The sequence below is a fragment of the Scyliorhinus torazame genome, chromosome 10, assembly GCF_047496885.1.
Source record: "Scyliorhinus torazame isolate Kashiwa2021f chromosome 10, sScyTor2.1, whole genome shotgun sequence".
Lineage (NCBI taxonomy): Eukaryota > Metazoa > Chordata > Chondrichthyes > Carcharhiniformes > Scyliorhinidae > Scyliorhinus > Scyliorhinus torazame.
The window spans coordinates 174,826,302-174,843,961 of NC_092716.1; the positions used below are offsets into that span (position 1 = coordinate 174,826,302).

At 51.5% G+C, this 17,660-nt stretch overlaps 1 protein-coding gene across 1 annotated transcript in view; it reads left to right on the top strand.

Annotated features, from left to right (window-relative positions):
• LOC140430273 (anoctamin-9-like) overlaps positions 1 to 17,660 on the top strand; it is a 630,447-nt gene that overhangs the window by 460,334 nt on the left and 152,453 nt on the right. Inside the window, exon 20 of the mRNA XM_072517696.1 lies at positions 14,880 to 15,027. Within this exon, the coding sequence (XP_072373797.1) occupies positions 14,880 to 15,027 (148 nt within the window). The remainder of the gene's footprint in view (positions 1 to 14,879; positions 15,028 to 17,660) is intronic.

The following is a 17,660-nucleotide window of genomic DNA, read 5'->3' on the forward strand; positions in this document are numbered from 1 at the left end:
GGGCAGGGTGCAGTCGGTTAAAATGGTGGTCTTCCTGAGGTTTCTATTTGTGTTCCAGTGCCTTCCCATTTTGATTCCCAAGGCCTTTTTCAAACGGGTAAGCAGGAGCATCATGGGTTTCGTGTGGGCAAATAAGATCCCGAGAGTAAAGAGGGTGTTTCTGGAGCGGGGTAGGGACAGGTGGGGGCTGGCTCTGCCGAATTTGTGTGGATACTGTTGGGCAGCCAATGTGGTGATGATCCGTAAGTGGGTAATGGAGGGCGAGGGGGTGGCGTGGAAGAGGTTGGAGATGGCGTTCTGTGTGGGCACGAGCCTGAGGGCGCTGGTGACGGCACCGCTGCCGTTCCCGCCGACAAGGTACACCACGAGTCCGGTGGTGGCGGCAACGCTGAAGATCTGGGGGCAGTGGAGGCGACACGGGCGAGGTGGGAGCCTCGGTTGGGTCCCCGATTCGGGAGAATCATCGGTTCGTCCCGGGAAGGATGGATGGGGGATTTCGGAGCTGGCATCGGGCAGGGATTAGGAGAATTGGGGACCTGTTCATAGATGGGACGTTTGCGAGCCTCGGGGCGCTGGAGGAGAAGTTTGGGTTACCCCCGGGGAATGCTTTTAGGCCGCGGTAGAGGAGCTAAAGGGCAAGTGGGAGGATGAGCTTGGGGAGGAGATAGATGAGGGTCTGTGGGCTGATGCCCTGAGTAGGGTTAATTCTTCCTCCTCTTGCGCCAGGCTCAGCCTAATACAATTCAAGGTTGTTCATAGAGCGCATATGACAAGGGCGAGGATGAGTAGGTTCTTTGGGGTGGAGGACAGGTGTGGGAGGTGCTCGGGGAGTCCGGCAAATCATGTCCACATGTTCTGGTCGTGCCCGGCACTGGAGGGGTTTTGGAGGGGTCTTGCGAGGACTATGCCCAAGGTGGTGAAAGTCCAGGTCAAGCCGAGTTGGGTGTTGGCATTATATGGGGTAACGGATGAGCCGGGAGTGCAGGAGGCGAAAGAGGCTGGTATCCTGGCCTTTGCGTCCCTCGTAACCCGGCGGAGGATCTTGTTATTATGGAAGGACGCGATGCCCCCCAGTGTGGAAACCTGGATAAATGACATGACAGAGTTCATTAAGCTGGAGAGGATAAAGTTTGCCTTACGAGGGTCTGTGCAGGGGTTCTTCAGGCGGTGGCAACCGTTCCTAGACTATCTCACGGAGCATTAGAAGGAGGTCAACAGCAGCAGCAACCCTAGGGTGGGGAGGGGGGGGAGTTTCTGTTCGGGGGGAATGGGGGTGGGTGGGGGGGGGCTTCCCCTACAAGTGCCGTTAAATGTCATATGGGGGGTGCTATTGTACATGTGGAAACCCAATGTAAATGTTTTTTTACAATGTACAATGTTAATTGTTGTGGTTGCGTTTCTTTTATCTTCTGTTATTGGAGGAGGGGGGGTTTGTCAAAAATCTTGTTGGAAAACTTGAATAAACATATTTTTTAAAAAAGATCTTGGAACACAGCAACAGAGTGGTGGCACTAGGGGTGGAGATGGGGCTCTTAGGAGATCTTCGCAAGATGTTGAGAGCGAAGATGGAGGAGCAGGTAAACAGGTTGAGAAGGCAGAATGTGCGAATAGTGGGCCTGCCTGAAGGAGTGGAAGGTGCGCGTGCCATGAGGTACGTTTCGAGCATGCTGGCGGGGCTGGTGGCGTAAAGGGTGCTGGACAAGGCAAGTGAGGTGGACAGAGAGCACAGGTCTCTGAGGCAGAAGCAAGAGTTGGGGAGCCACCACAGGCAGTGATCGTGAGGCTCCACAGCTTCGGGGGAAAGAGAAAATCCTGCAGTGGGCCAGGGAGAAGCGGAACTGCGAATGGGAGGGGAACAAGGTCTAAATATACCAGGACATTGGAGCTGAGCTGCCAAATGGCATGCGGGGTTCAGCAGGGCCAAAGTGGTGCTGTAACGACAGCCGATCAGGTTTGGGGTGCTCTACCCGGCGAAACTATGGGTGACTTATGAAGGCCAGGAATACTATTTTGAGACCCCAGAAGCGGCAAATGGCTTTATCAAGGAGCATAAACTGGGGGAAGAACTGAACAATTTGGGGAGTCAGAGGTGCTGCCAGTTTGAAGTAATGGAGAATACGGGTAGAGTGGAGGTTGGAGGGAGGGAGGACATTTTTATTTTCCTCCAATGTAGAGGGTTTTTCTTTTTTTTTCTGTTGAGTGGACAAAGGGTAGCGGGGGTGAAATGTTCGTAAGGGGACGGCCGTCCCCACACCTCTCCTGCTGCCTGTGTTTTTTCTTTTTGTTTGTCTTTAGAGAGGTGACCTGAGGATTGAGCTGAGTTTTTGTTTGGGTGGGGAAGGGTACGGTCCGCAGGGAGCCTTTTTCACAGAACAGAGAGGTGAGGGTGGGGGAGGGGTGGGACGATTGGTAGGAGGAGCCTTTGGGCAGGAGTTGCCATGCTGGCAGGTAATGCTGGTGAATGGAAGGAAGGTGGGGAAAGAGGCCGAGAGAGGTGGCCATAGTGGGGGATGGGTGGGGGAGCGGGGAGGTTGGGGTGCGGGGGGCGGGGGGGGGGGGGGTTGGGGGGGGGAGATGCGACCTGGCGAGGTTGGAAAAGAAACATGGTCAGGGGCGGTTTTGGTTGGGATGGATGGGGCAGAGTACGCGGGGATAGTAATCTCAGACCATGCGCCCCACTAGCTGGAGATTCACCTTAGAGTGGGACTGGAGCAGAGGCCAGGGTGGAGGCTCTATTCGGGTTCCTTGGCAGATGGGTTTTGTGATAAAGTGCGAGCTAGGATTAAAGATTATGGAGAATTGAACCAATAGATCGGAACGGGAGCAGAGGCCGGAGTGGAGGCTCGATTCAAGGCCGTTGACAGATAGGGGGTTTTGTGATAAAGTGCGGGCTGTGATTAAGATTATAGAGAATTGAACCAAAACAGGGAGGCGTCGGCGGCCATATTTTGGGAAGCACGAAAAGCGGTGATCTGAGGGGAGATTATCTCATTCAAAGCACATGCGGATAGGGAAAGGAGGGAGGAATATGAATGGTTAATAAACATGATTGGCGAGGAGGAAAAAGTTGCAGGGACTATTTGATAGGATGACGACGGTAAGGGGGGTTTGGAGTACAAATACGGGAGAAGGCGAGTCGAATGTTAGCGCATCAACTGTGGAGGCAGACTGCTTCCAGGGAAATATTGAAGATACGGACCTGGGCACGGGAGGTGGTGTCGGAGCCGGGGAAGATGAATGAGGCGCTTAGGGATTATTATAAGGAGCTGTGTAGGGCGGACCCGGGTAGTGAAGAGGGGGACATGGGACCGTTTATAGATGATCTGGAGTTTCTACAATTGGAGGAAGAGAAGAGGCAGGCGCTGAAGGAGCCCTTGGGTCTGAGGGAGGTATTGGACAGTATAAGGGGCATGAACCCGATGGCTACCCAGCGAAATTCTATAAGGAGTTTACGATGGACCTAGCACTACACCTCTTGGGGGTGTTTTTAAAAAAATGTATTTTATTACAAACATGTATCAAAACAGGTTACAGCAAATAAACACCCCGGGAGACATACTTCCCAACAATCACCATTTTCACTCCCCCCCTCCCCGATGAACCGCTGTTCGACCATGGTCACAAACATCCTTTTCTCAAACAGCCCTGCTGAGCCCCTTAACTCATACTTTATCTTCTCTAACCGCAGGATCGTACAGGTCACCCAACCGAGCTGCCACCCCCAGTGGCGATGCCGACCGCCGCTCCAGTAAAATTTGACGCCATGCATTCAGCGAGGCAAAAGCCACAACATCAGCCTTCGTCCTCTCCATGAGCTCCGGCTTCTCCGAAACCCCAAATATCGCCACCAAAGGATTCGGGTCCACCTCCTCCTCCACCATCCTGGCTAAGACCGCGAACACGCCCGCCTAGAATCTTTCCAATTTTTCGCAACCCCAAAACATGTGCGCGTGATTCACTGGTCCCCGCCCACACCTCTCACACTCATTGCTACCCCCTGAAAGAACCCACTCATTCTCGCCCGAGTCATATGCACTCTGTGCACCACCTCAAACTATATCAGGTTCATCCTTGCACAAGAGGAGGTCCTATTTACCCTACGCAGTGCCTCACTCCGTACTCCCCAATTGATCTCCCCTCCCAACTCCGCTTCCCATTTCTCCTTCATCTTCACTACCCGCTCACCTTCCTCCTCCCCCAGCCACTTGTATATATCCCCATTTCTTTCCTCCCCTTCCACATCCAGAAGCAGCAGTCGCTCCAGCAAGGTGTATCCCGGCAAACAAGGGAACCCCCTCCAGACCTTTTGCGCAAAGTCCCTAACTTGCAGATACCTGAACTCACTCACCCTCGGCAGCTCTACCCTCTCCCTTAGCTCCTCCAGACTGGTGAACCCTTCCTCCAAATACAGATCCCTCATCTTGACCAGCCCCACTTCCCTCCACCTCCTGTATGCACTATTCATCCCCCCGGCTGAAACCCATGATTCTCGCACAGTGGTGTTGGTACTGGCATCCCTTCCACCCTAAAATGCCTTCTCAACTGATTCCATATTGTGGTAAACCACTGTTGCACCTCTATTAGGTGATGTATGGTAGGACCTGTACAACAGGTACATTGAAAATGAAAAAGAAAATGAAAATCGCTTCTTGTCACAAGTAGGCTTCAATGAAGTTACTGTGAAAAGCCCCTAGTCGCCACATTCCGGCGCCTGTTCGGGGAGGCTGTTATGCGAATTGAACCGTGCTGCTGGCCTGCCTTGGTCTGCTTTTAAAGCCAGCGATTTAGCCCAGTGCTAAACAGCCCATTGGTAGTCCCTGCCTGCTGGCTCCGCCCAGTAGGCGGAGTATAAATATATGTGTCCTCCATGCTGCAGCCATTTCGGCAGCTGCTGTGGGAGGCCACACATCTTAGAGCAATAAAGCCTCAGTTGTACCCAACTCAAGTCTTTGTGCAATTGATCGTGCATCAATTTATTGCTCTAAGATTTACAAAAGATGGACCTCCGTATCAAACCGGATCACCTGCAGCTGGATCCACATTCAAGCGACGCCAAAAAGGACTTTCTACATTGGCTAGCTTGTTTCGAGGCATACATCAACTCGGCGCCCAGCCCTGTCTTGGAGGCTCAGAAGATACAGATCCTGTACTCAAGGTTGAGCTCCAGCGTCTTTCCGCTAATCCAGGATGCACCGAACTACGCCAAAGCCATGACGCTTCTCAAAGAGAATTACGCTCAAGACGAACACGCTCTTCGCCAGGCATGTACTCGCCACTCGCTCTCAACTCCCTGGTGAGTCCATAGAAGACTTCTGGCGGGCCCTAATCCCACTCGTCCTGGACTGTGACTGTCAGGCCGTTACGGCCACTGAACATTCAAACCTCCTGATGCGGGACGTGTTTGTTACTGGGATTAGGTCAGACCTCATACGCCAGCGACTGTTAGAAGGGGCCACGCTTGACCAAGCAGAGACAAAGAAACTAGCGCTCTCTATGACGGTCGTCTCGTGCAACGTTCAGGCCTACATCCCCAGCCGCGCGGCCCACCCTTCCTACGCATTGTGGACCCCACAACGGCCGCCCCAGCGGGAGCCTTACCCAGCCAATACGCCTGCGCCACGTGCCAGCCAGTGAACCCCGGGGGTCCCTGATGTTACTTTTGCGGCCAGCGGAAACACCCCCGCCAACGTCGCCCGGCCCGCGCTGCCCTTTGTAAGGCTTGCGGCAAGAAGGAGCACTTCGCCACGGTGTGTCAAGCCCGCACAGTCGCCGCTATCGCCCCCACCCCCCTCATTTACGGACAATAGGTGCCGCCATCTTCATCTCCCCGGACCACGCGTGGCCAGTGGGCGCCGCCATCTTCTCCCCCTCAGACCACGCGCGGCCAGTGGGCGCCGCCATCTTTTCCCCCTCAGACCAAGCGCGGCTAGTGGGCGCCGCCATCTTCCCCTCCGAGCTACACGTGCGGCCCATGGGCGCCACCATCTTGTTCAATCCCCGCAACGTGCAGCCCATGGGCACCGCCATTTTGTCCTCCTCAAGATCTTCAGGCGCCGCCATCTTGTCTCCCCCACGGCACATGGGCACCGCCAGCATTCCAGGACCTGTGCCCCCCGGGCTCTCCGTCATCCGACACCAGCGATGACCGACCACGACTCGCCTCAGTGACCATCAACCAGTCTCGTCCGCACAACCCGGCCACCCCATCGACCAGCGTTAAAATCAATGGACACGTGACCTCTTGCCTGCTGGACTCCGGGAGCACCGAAAGCTTCATCCACCCGGATACGGTAAGGCGCTGCCCCCTCGCGGTACACCCCGCCAACCAAAAAAATCTCCCTGGCCTCCGGATCCCATTCTGTGGCGATCTGGGGGTACTGTACGGTCACATCACGGACCAGGGCGTAGAATTCAGTGGCTTCCGCCTCTACGTCCTCCCTAACTCCGTAACCTCTGCGCTGCCCTACTACTCGGCCTGGACTTCCAGTGCAACCTCCAGAGCCTAACCCTGAAATTTGGCGGGCCCCTACCACCCCTCACTGTGTGCGGCCTTGTGACCCTAAAGGTCGATCCGCCTTCCCTCTTCACAAATCTGACCTCAGATTGCAAACCCATCGCCACCAGGAGCAGACGGTACAGCCCCCAGGACAGGACCTTCATCAGGTCCGAGGTCCAGCGGCTGCTTCGGGAAGGCATCATCGAGGCTAGCAACAGCCCCTGGAGAGCCCAAGTGGTAATAGTTAAAACTGGGGAGAAACACAGAATGGTCGTGGACTACAGCCAGACCATCAATCGGTACACGCAGCTCAACGCGTACCCCTTCCCCCGCATATCTGATGTGGTCAATCAGATTGCACAGTACCGGGTCTTCTCAACGGTAGACCTCAAATCCGCCTACCACCAGCTCCCCATTCGTAAATCGGACCGTCCATACACTGCCTTCGAGGCAGACGGCTGCCTCTATCACTTCCTCAGGGTTCCCTTTGGCGTCACCAACAGGGTCTCGGTCTTCCAAAGGGAGATGGACCGAATGGTCGACCGGTATGGTTTGCGGGCCACCTTTCCGTACCTAGACAACGTCACCATCTGCGGCCATGAACAGCAGGACCACGACGCCAAACTTGCCAAATTTCTCCACACCGCCACTCTCCTAAACCTCACCTGCAACAAGGAGAAGTGCGTGTTTAGCACGACCCACTTAGCCATCCTTGGCTATGTGGTCCAGAACAGAGTTCTGGGTTCCGATCCCGACCGCATGCACCCCCTCATGGAGCTCCCCCTCCCCACTGCCCCAAGGCCCTCAAACGCTACCTGGGGTTCTTCTCGTACTACGCTCTGTGGGTCCCAAACTATGCAGACAAGGCCCGCCCACTCATACAGTCCACCCATTTTCCCCTGATGGCCGAGACACAACAGGCCTTCGCCCGTATCAGAGCTGATATCGCCAAGGCCGGGATGCACGCAGTAGACAAGACAGTGCCCTTTCAAGTAGAGAGCGACGCATCAGACGTCGCCCTAGCCGCCACCCTCAATCAGGCAGGCAGACCCGTGGCATTCTTTTTCCGCACCCTTCATACCTCAGAAATTCGGTACTCATCCATCGAAAAAGAGGCCCAAGCTATCGTTGAAGCTGTGCGGCATTGGAGGCATTACCTGTCCGGCAGGAGATTCACTCTCCTCACTGACCAACGGTTGGTAGCCTTCATGTTCAATAACACACAGCGGGGCAAGATGAAATGAAATGAAAATCGCTTATTATCACAAGTAGGCTTCAAATGAAGTTACTGTGAAAAGCCCCTAGTCACCATATTCCGGCGCCTGTTCGGGGAGGCTGTTACGGGAATTGAACCGTGCTGCTGGCCTGCCTTGGTCTGCTTTCAAAGCCAGCGAATTAGCCCTGTGCTAAATCAAGAATGATAAGATCTTGAGGTGGAGGATCGAGCTCTTCACCTACAATTACGAGATTTTGTATCGCCCCGGTAAGCTCAACGAGCCCCCAGACACCCTATCCCGAGGTACATGTGCCAGCGCACAGGTAGGCCGACTCCGGACCCTGCACGACAGTCTTTGTCACCCGAGAGTCACACGGTTGTACCATTCCATAAAGGCCCGCAATCTGCCCTACTCCGTCGAGGAAATACGGACAATCACCAGGGACTGCCAGGTCTGTGAGGACTGCAAGCCGCACTTCTACCGGCCAGACCGTGCGCGCCTGGTGAAGGCCTCCTGCCCCTTTGAATGCCTCAGCGTGGTATTCAAAGGGCCCCTTCCCTCCACCAACCGTAACCCGTATTTTCTCAATGTGGTCGATGAGTATTCCAGATTCCCCTTCGCCATCCCATGCCCCGATATAATGTCTGCCACCGTCATCAAACCCTCAACACAATCTTCGCTCTGTTCGGTTTCCCCGCCTACATCCACAGTGACAGGGGATCCTCCTTCATGAGTGATGAGCTACGTCAGTTCCTGCTCAGCAGAGGTATCGCCTCCAGCAGAACGACAAGCTACAACCCCCGGGGAAACGGACAGGTAGAGAGGGAGAATGGGACGGTGTGGAGGGCCGTCCAACTGGCCCTACGGTCCAGGAACCTCCCGGCCTCCCGCTGGCAGGAGATCCTCCCTGATGCACTACAATCCATTCGGTCACTACAGTGCACCGCCACTAACAACACACCCCATGAATGCCTTTTTGCCTTCCCCAGGAAGTCCACATCCGGGGTGTCGCTCCCGACTTGGCTCGCAACTCCAGGACCCGTCCTGTTCCGTAGGCACGTCCGACTCCACAAGGCGGACCCGTTTGTGGAAAGGGTGCAATTGCTCCATGCAAACCCCCAGTATGCCTACGTGGCGTACCCCAACGGCCACCAGGATACTGTCCCCCTCAGGGACCTGGCACCAGCAGGTCACACACACACTCACTCCCCCGGCCTGGCACCACCCTCCCCTCCCCTGGCACTCCCAGCAGCAACCCCCCCGGGACTATCTGTCCTCCCCCTGCCCACGCCCGAGGATGAAAAGGATTTCGGCATGCTCCCGGAGGCTGTGGACATCAGACCAGCATCGGCATCACCGCCACCACTCCGTCACTCCCAGCGGCACATCAAAGGCCTGGACCGGTTAAACCTCTAACTGGTCCACTGGACTTCAAAATAAATTTTTATTTTCTCGATCAGATGTCAATGTAAGTGTAAATGTAAAAAGGAAACCATTTGTTGTACATCGTTCTCCACCACCCCCGCCGGACGCAATTTTAACAGGGGTGAATGTGGTAAACCACGGTTGCACCTCTATTAGGTGATGTATGGTAGGACCTGTACTACAGGTACGTTGGTAGTCCCTGCCTGCTGGCTCCGCCCAGTAGGCAGAGTATAAATATGTGTGTCCTCCATGCTGCAGCCATTTCGCCAGCTGCTGTGGGAGGCCACACATCTTCGAGCAATAAAGCCTCAGTTGTACCCAACTCAAGTCTTTGTGCAATTGATCGTGCATCACATATCTTCCCCATGGATTGCACCACCGGGCTCCCTGAATACCTACTCGGAGCCATTGGCAACGCTGCCATCACCATAGCCCTCAAACTAGACCCCTTCCAAAATTCCTCCTCCATCCTAACCCAGGCTACCCCATCTCCTTCCCACCATCGCCGCACCTTGTCCACATTCGCCGCTCAATAATAATGAAGCAAGTTCGGCAACGCAACCCCCCCACCCCCCCCCCCCCCCCCCCCCCCCCCCCCCCGCTGCCTCTGCCTCTGCAGCAGGGTCCTCCCCACCCTCGGCACCTTCCCGCCCATACAAAGTCCGAAATGATCATGTCCACTTTCCGAAAGAAGGCCTTTGGTATAAAGATCGGGAGAGCCTGAAAGACAAACAAGTACCTCAGCAGAATATTCATTTTCACCACTTGGACCCTCCCCACCAATGTTAAGTGCAGTGTACCCCACATCTTAACATCCTCCCTGGCCTCCTCCACCAGCTTCGTTAAGTTCCACTTATGGAGCCCCGTCCACTCCCTCCCTACCTAAACCAATCCCTCGCTACCGTAAATGGCATCCCCCCTAAATTAGCCCACTGTGCCAGCTCACTCACCGGGAAAGCCTTGCTTTTCCCTACATTCCGTTTGTGCCCCAAGAACCCTCCAAACACCTCCAGCAGGCCCATAATCCTCCCCATACTCTCCGACGGATCCGAAACATACAGCAAGAGTTCATCAGCATAGACCGACACCCGATTCTCTCTCTGTCCCCTCACAATCCTCCGCCGACCCCCTGAGAGCCATCGCCAACGCCGCTATGGCCAGTGCAAACAGCAATGCCGATAGCGGGTACCCCCGCCTCGTACCCCTGTGTAAGTCAAAGTTTCGTGAGCTCGTATCATTCGTCCTCTCCCTCGCCCTTGATGCCACATAAAGCAACAGCAACCGCATCCTTGCCACAAATCTCGGCCCAAACCCAAACCTTCCCAAAACCTCGAACAAGTACCGCCCGATCAAATGGACACCGCCACCTCCGGTACCAGAGCACCCGACGGATTCATCACCACATTCAACAACTGTTTTATATTACTTGCGAGCTGCCTGCCCTTCACAAAGCCTGTTTGATCTTCTGCAACCACCCCCGAGACACAATCTTCCATCCTCCCCGCCAACAACTTAGCCAATACTTTCACACTATTGGGGGCGTTTAATGAGGCGCAGGAGAAGGGGGAGCTTCCGGTGATGATGGCGCAGCCAATAATCACATTGATACCAAAGAAGGGGAAGGACCCGTTGGAATGTGGGTATATTAACCCATATCATTCTTAAATTCGGATGTGAAAGTAATGGCTAAGGTGGTGGCGGTTAGGATGGAAGATTGTGTCCCAGGGGTAGTTACGGAGGATCCAACAGGTTTTATAAAGGGCAGGCAGCTTTCTAGTAATATAAATAAGAAGTTTTGTTTGGGCTTTAACCTGGTGTTGTAAGACTTCTTACTGTGCTCACCCCAGTTCAACACCGGCATCTCCACATCATAGTAATATAAGAAGGCTGTTAAATGTGATCATGACCCCGTCGAGAGCCCAGGTACCGGAGGTAGTGGTTTCCATGGACGCAGAGAAGGCATCCCACTGGGTGGAGTGGCGGCACCTGTTTGAGGTTCTGGGAATGTTTGGGCTGAAGTTTGTGGCATGGGTGCGCCTGTTACGTGCGGCATCGAGGGCGAGGGTATGGACCAACGATAGAGGCTCACAAAACTTTGAACTTACAGGGGAACAAGGCGGCCCACTGTCGCATTGTTCTTTGCGCTAACAAAAGAGCCTCTGGTAATGGCTCTTAGAGGGTTGACAGAGTGGCAGGGGATTACGAGGGGACGGAGGGAACATCAGGTGTCGCTATATGTGGACGACCTACTATTATATGTGCCGGACCCGTTGGAGAGCATGGAGTGGATCATGGGCCTGTTGGGGAAGTTCGGGCGTTCTCGGGATATAAGCTAAACGTAGGGAAAAATGAAGTGTTCCCGGTGAACAAGCTGGATCGGTGAGACAACCTAGTGGGGGGTTGCCATTCAAGGTGGCCAGAGACTGGTTTAGATACCTGGGGATTCAGGTAGCGAGGGAATGGGCAATGCGACATAAATGTAATCCGACAAAGCTGGTGGAGGACGTCAGGGAGCATCTGAAGAGGTGGGACGCACTGCACTTGACTTTGGCAGGGAGGGTTCAAGTAGTGAAGATGATCATATTGCTGAGGTTCCTGTTCATATTCCAGACACTTCCGATCTTTGTACCGAAGACCTTCTTTTGAAGACTGGATATGATTATATCAGACTTTCTATGGGCAGGGAAGGTGCCAGGGCTTAAGAGGACCCTGTTACAGAGACAGAGGCAGAAGGGAGGGTTAGCGTAGCCAAACCTGCTGCATTATTACTGGTCAGCGAACGTGGAGAAGGTGAGGTGGTGGTGGGAAGGAGAATAGGCAGAATGGGTTAGGATGGAGGAAGAATCCTGTAGGGGGTCCAGCTTGAAGGCTATGGTGACAGCAGCATTGCCAAAGGTGCATCACGGAGAGGCCGGTGGTGCAGTCCACAGTAAAAATCTAGAACCAGCTGTGGAGACATTTAATAGAAGGGATGTCAGTGTTGGCACCGCTGTGCAAAAACCATGGTTTTGAGCCGGGGGGGGATAGATGGTATGTAAACGAAGTGGAGAGAAGTGGGGCTAATTAAGGTGCGCGTTCTGTAACTGGAAATGGGGTTTGCTAGTATAGAGAAACTGAAGGAGAGGGGAGAACTCCCGAGAGGTAGTGAGTTTAGGTACCTGCAGGTAAGGGGTAAGGAACTTCGGGCGGAAGGTTTGGAAATAGTTCCCCAGGTTACCGAGGTATACCCTATTGGAGTGATTGCTGCTTCCAGATGTGGAAGGGGATGGCAGGACCGGAGATATATACGGGTGGCTGGGAGAGCATGGAGGTGAGCAGGTGGTGAAGATTAAGGTGAAGTGGGAGGGGGAGCTGTGGGGGAAGATAAACTGGGGAAGTTGGAGTGAGGCGCTACGAAGGGTAAATGTGACTTCCTCATGTGTAAAGATGAGCCTGATACAGTGCAAGGTGGTACACAGGGTACATATGACTTGTGCAAGAATGAATGGGTTTTTTCAGGGGGTGGCAAATGAGTATGAGAAGTGGGCGGGGACCAGCGAATCACACACATATGTTCTGGGGCTGCGAAAAGTTGGAGAGATTCTGGGCGGGAGTGTTTGTGGCGCTAACAAGGATAGTGGGGGAGGAAGTGGAGCCGGAGACTTCGGTGGCGATATTTGGGATATCGGAGAAGCCGGGTCTAATGGAGAGGAGGAAGGCAGATGTTGTGGCCTTCGCCTCTCTGAAGAATTTTATTGGAGTGGCGGTCAGCAACGCCACCGGGAGTAGCGGCCTGGTTGGGTGGCTTATATGACTTTCTTTGACTGGAAAAGATCAAATACGAATTAAGGGTTCAGCGGAGGGTTTCGAGGTAAGATGGGAGATGTTCATGGCCATGTTTGAGGGGTTGTTTGTCGTGAGTGGGGAGGAGGGAGGGTTGAAAAATGCGAAATTTGTTTTGTACAAACTGTGTAGTTGTGTGTTGGGGAGTTTGCTCCCTGAATTGTTAATGTTTTGTATCCTTTCATAAAAGTTTGGAATGGAATACATTTAAAAAAACAATACCATAATATTCGGACTGCTTCATGGCGCCAAGGACCAGGGTTCGATCTCGGTCCCGGGCCATGTCCAAAGTTGTGCAGGATGGGTGTATTGGCCAATGTACCCCGACAGGGCTGACTCCATCCCCTTCATCACCTCACCATGCTGCCGCACTGTCTCCGATGTCTTTCCAGCCACCTCCTTATTCGGGGCCAATGAGTCCTCCTAAGACTCTCCAGCATTTCCCTTCCAAGCTGCTCGAACTGTTTGCTGAACCGCTTCTCAAACTCAGCTGCCATCATCTTCACCAGCACATCCATCATTACTGAAGCAGCCTCACCCGTAGAGCTCACCTCTGCCATCTTTCCTCCCACAGCACTCCTCACTGAACCCAACCCTTTCCGCGGGCTAGCGCTCATGCCTGTCTTCAAAGTATTCCTTCTTTGGTTCTTAGTCATCCTCTCGCAACCAACTTTCAATTAGGACAGATTTCCATGTGAATCCGCTCCAATAATCCAGTGAAAAAGTCCAAAAACCGAGGATTCTGGCAGGAAGTACCCAACGTGCGACTTCCTCCTACATGTCGCCACCGGAAGTCTCCACAAGTCTTGTAATTAAAATCCCTAGTGAACTGCTCACCCTTATGAAAGGATTTGGGACATAACTCCCCTGATCATGTCAGTGGGGTGCCACTAGCTTTGGTGCCCAATGTATGACAAGCAAAGCAGTCTTTCATCTCTGCATTCCAAAAAATGCTCCATGCTTGTGCACTGTTTGGAATATGCATTATATTGTCTATCCAGGTGAACTTCCCTAGCCTTGTGCTCTGATAGCCATTTTCCCGAATACAAGGCCCAAGCAGGAGCACCCTGTAATCCAAGCAGGGATTCTCTTGGCCAAAGGAATGTCATTCAAATATATACGTCTGGCTTGATCCAGGTAAGTTCTGAATTTAAGTACAAATTTTCATGTCTCCTGGTCTAGGTCTAAGCAACGTTTGTCCAAAGGGTCAATTTTAATTCTATCCACCAGTGGAAACCAAATGGGCAGGTAAGTAAAATCAGTTATCTGCTGTCATTTTGCTCAAATCCCACTATTTAAGCAAACCCTCTTCAAGCTTCAAGTACATTGATCTTAAGTTGGTAAGGTTCTCCTTTAAATATGCAGATCAGTGTCTGGTAATGATGTGGCATGTCTGATAAGTGAAGGTCATGGGAAGAGAAACAATGATAAAATATGTCAAAAGCAGAAAACTGCAGTTACTAGAAAGCTGCTAAGTATTTCCATCATTTTCTGATTTTCTTCCAGAAGTCAAACAGGTACGCATCCTTATCCTCATGATCAAGTAACTTGTCAACACTTAAAGCAGTTTTATGCAACTATTCCTGCAGCATTAACCCTCACCAGCCAGGATTACACATCTGGAATTAAGGTGTACATGGATTTGGATTAAGAGGCATAGAACTGGAGGATTGAATTCCCAGTATGTGGTCCCAATGAATACGACTACATACTAGGAGTGTGATTTATTTTATTTTCCCTTCAGAGTCCCAGCACAGACATTCAAGCCACTTGGGCAGGTCATGTGATACCAATGAAACAACCAGTAACTTAAGCAAAGTAGACAGGATAAATTAAATGAAAAATAAATGCTCAAGTATTTCAAGTTTTTACATTGTGGCAATTAGAAAATTATGGGTGTCTCTGTATCCATGCCCTAGGAATATGGCTGGAGATTCTGGAAGTAATCGGTGTTTTTGCCATTATTGGAAATGGGTTGGTGATAACCCTCACATCAGATTTCATCCCTCGAAAGGTGTACCGGTACAGATATAGTCCCTGTGCAAATCAAAAGAATACCAGCATGGAGTGAGTACATCATGTAAATTATTATAATACAACATGCACAGTGCAAGAGGGCGGCACGGTCGCACAGTGGTTAGCACTGTTGCTTCACAGCGCCAGGAACCCTCCTTCGATTCCTGGCCTGGGTCACTGTCTGTGTGGAGTCTGCATGTTCTCCCGTGTCTGCGTCGGACTCCTCCGGGTGCTCCATTCCTCCCACAAGTCCCGAAAGACGTGCTTGTTCGGTGAACTGGATATTCTGAATTCTCCCTCAGTGTACCCAAATAGGCGCCGGAGTGATACGACTAGGGAATTTTCACAGTAACTTCATTGCAGTGTTAATGTAAGTCTACTTGTGATGCTAATAAAGATTATTATTATTATCATATATTAGACTGTGTCATGAGAATGTCACTTTAAGAAATGTTTGTCTGCTCATGTTACTGCAGTGATCTCAGATTGTGGGTGGAGCTGAGCTCTGGCTCTGCTTTTTAGTTTCACTTTGAGAAAAGCTTGGGTGTGTCTGTGTTTTTTTGATTTCGTTTCAGTGTTGGAGCTGCAGTCAGCCAGAGAAGGTGTAATGTTGTTCTCTCTACCATGTAAAGACTATCTCTTGATAATTTGGTGAATTCAAAGTGCTAACTGGTCTCAGTAGTGAATTTAAACCTGATGTGCTTCTGTTAAATGTGTTTTTTAATGTCTTATGGATGTTAAAGGGAAAGCTTAAGGATTATTTAGTGTTGTATTCTTTGGGGGTGTATTTGAATTGATAGTTGCTAAGATGTTCACTGTATGTTTTAAAAAGGTTAATTTGAGTTCATAGAATAAACATTGTTTCGCTTTAAAAAATACTTTTCCATTTCTGCTGTACCACACCTGTAGAGTGGGCCGTGTGCTCCCCATACCACAATCTATTCAAAGTCGTGGGTCAGGTGAACTCCATGATACACTTTGGAGTTCTCTAAACCCTGGCCCATAACAACTGAGTAAGTTCATACAGAAATGCATTGCAAAGTGCATGTAAGAAAGATAGAAATAATGCAGTGAAAGACGTTTTTGTTGCTGCTGGCAGTGCATTACTTTACTACCTCCCACGCCTTTCTCCAGGGTGGCACAGTAGCGCAGTAGTTAGCACTGTTTAATCACAGCTCCAGGGTCCCAGGTTTGATTCCCGGATTAGGTCACTGTCTCTGCGGAGTCTGCACGTTCTCCCCGTGTTTGCGTGGGTTTCCTCCGGGTGCTCCGGTTTCCTCCCACAGGTCCCGAAAGACGAACTGTTAGGTAATTTGGACATTTTTAATTCTCCTTCAGTTTATCCGAACAGGCGCCGGAGTGCGGCAACTCGGGTATTTTCACAGTATCTTCATTGCAGTATTAATGTAAGCCGAATTGTAACAGTGAAGATTATTATTTTTATTGAAGTCTCAAGGAGAAGAAAATCCTCGAACATGCTTGTGGATTTTTTATTGCTTTCCCTTAGCCTGTACATGGACCATATTTTTCAGAACACAGCTGGACCAATCTTGGTTGCATTCATAACAAATCAATATGGTGAAGGAAAAAAGAAATAGGTGTTAAGTCTCTTACTTTCATATTCAAAACTCTACACTACCAATTTCAGATGCAAGCACTTGTCACCTCTTTGGATGCCTAATTCAATACAGAGGTCCACTCTCCCATTAGATCTTTAGTGTCCCACATTCATAATATTGGAAATTTGGCAAACTTCCAGGCCAATGACTTCCTTTTCCTTATTGAAGCACATCTGCCGAATATTTAATCTCATTTCCCACCTCAACTGTCATGGCAATGATCTCCATCTGTTCTGTTACTGCTCTGGCACTCTTCTCTTTCTTGAACATCTCATTTCTAATAACCTTGCCATTTCTTCTTTGAAGTTCTCCTCATTGCACCTGCACCAGATAAACTGCAGCAGTTCAAGAAGGCTGCTCACTGTCAACTTGCCGGCGATGCCTACATCGCATGAAAGAATAAATTGCCCTCCTAAGTACTCCATATTGTTATCACTCCTTTCTCACCCAACCTCTGCCTCAGATGACTTATCACCCTCAGTAATAAACTGCACTCAGTGCCTTCTGATTCGTTTGCACTCCTGTCATGGCTTAATCTTTCTTTTCATATTAACTATCTTACCCAATCATACAAAGAACAAAGAAAAGTACAGCACAGGAACAGGACCTTCGGCCCTCCAAGCCTGCGCCGACCATGCTGCCCATCTAAACTAAAATCTTCTACATTTCCGGGTCCGTATCCCTCTATTCCCATCCTATTCATGTGTATCATAGTCACACCTTTAATCGTGGTATCTAGAGACACCTCCAAGTTGTGTCCAGACTTCCGGTGGCGGCTATGCCTAGGTAGGTCGCACAGTCTGCAGCTCCAGCCGATAATGGACCTTTGGGCCCTGTTAAGGAGCTCCAGCGGCATTTGGACGCCGATTTCCGGTGTGGGAAGGAAACAGTGAGGGTCCCCCAGCACTGCATGGAGTGGACCAGGAGTGGAGCGGTCAAAAAAGTGGCTTTAGAGAAGAGAGGAGAACGGGTGGGAAAAAACAAGATGGCGGCGGACGGGAATCAGGCAGCATGGGCCCAATGGTCCCGAGAGCAGCAGAAGTTTTTAAGAAGCTGCTTTGCTGA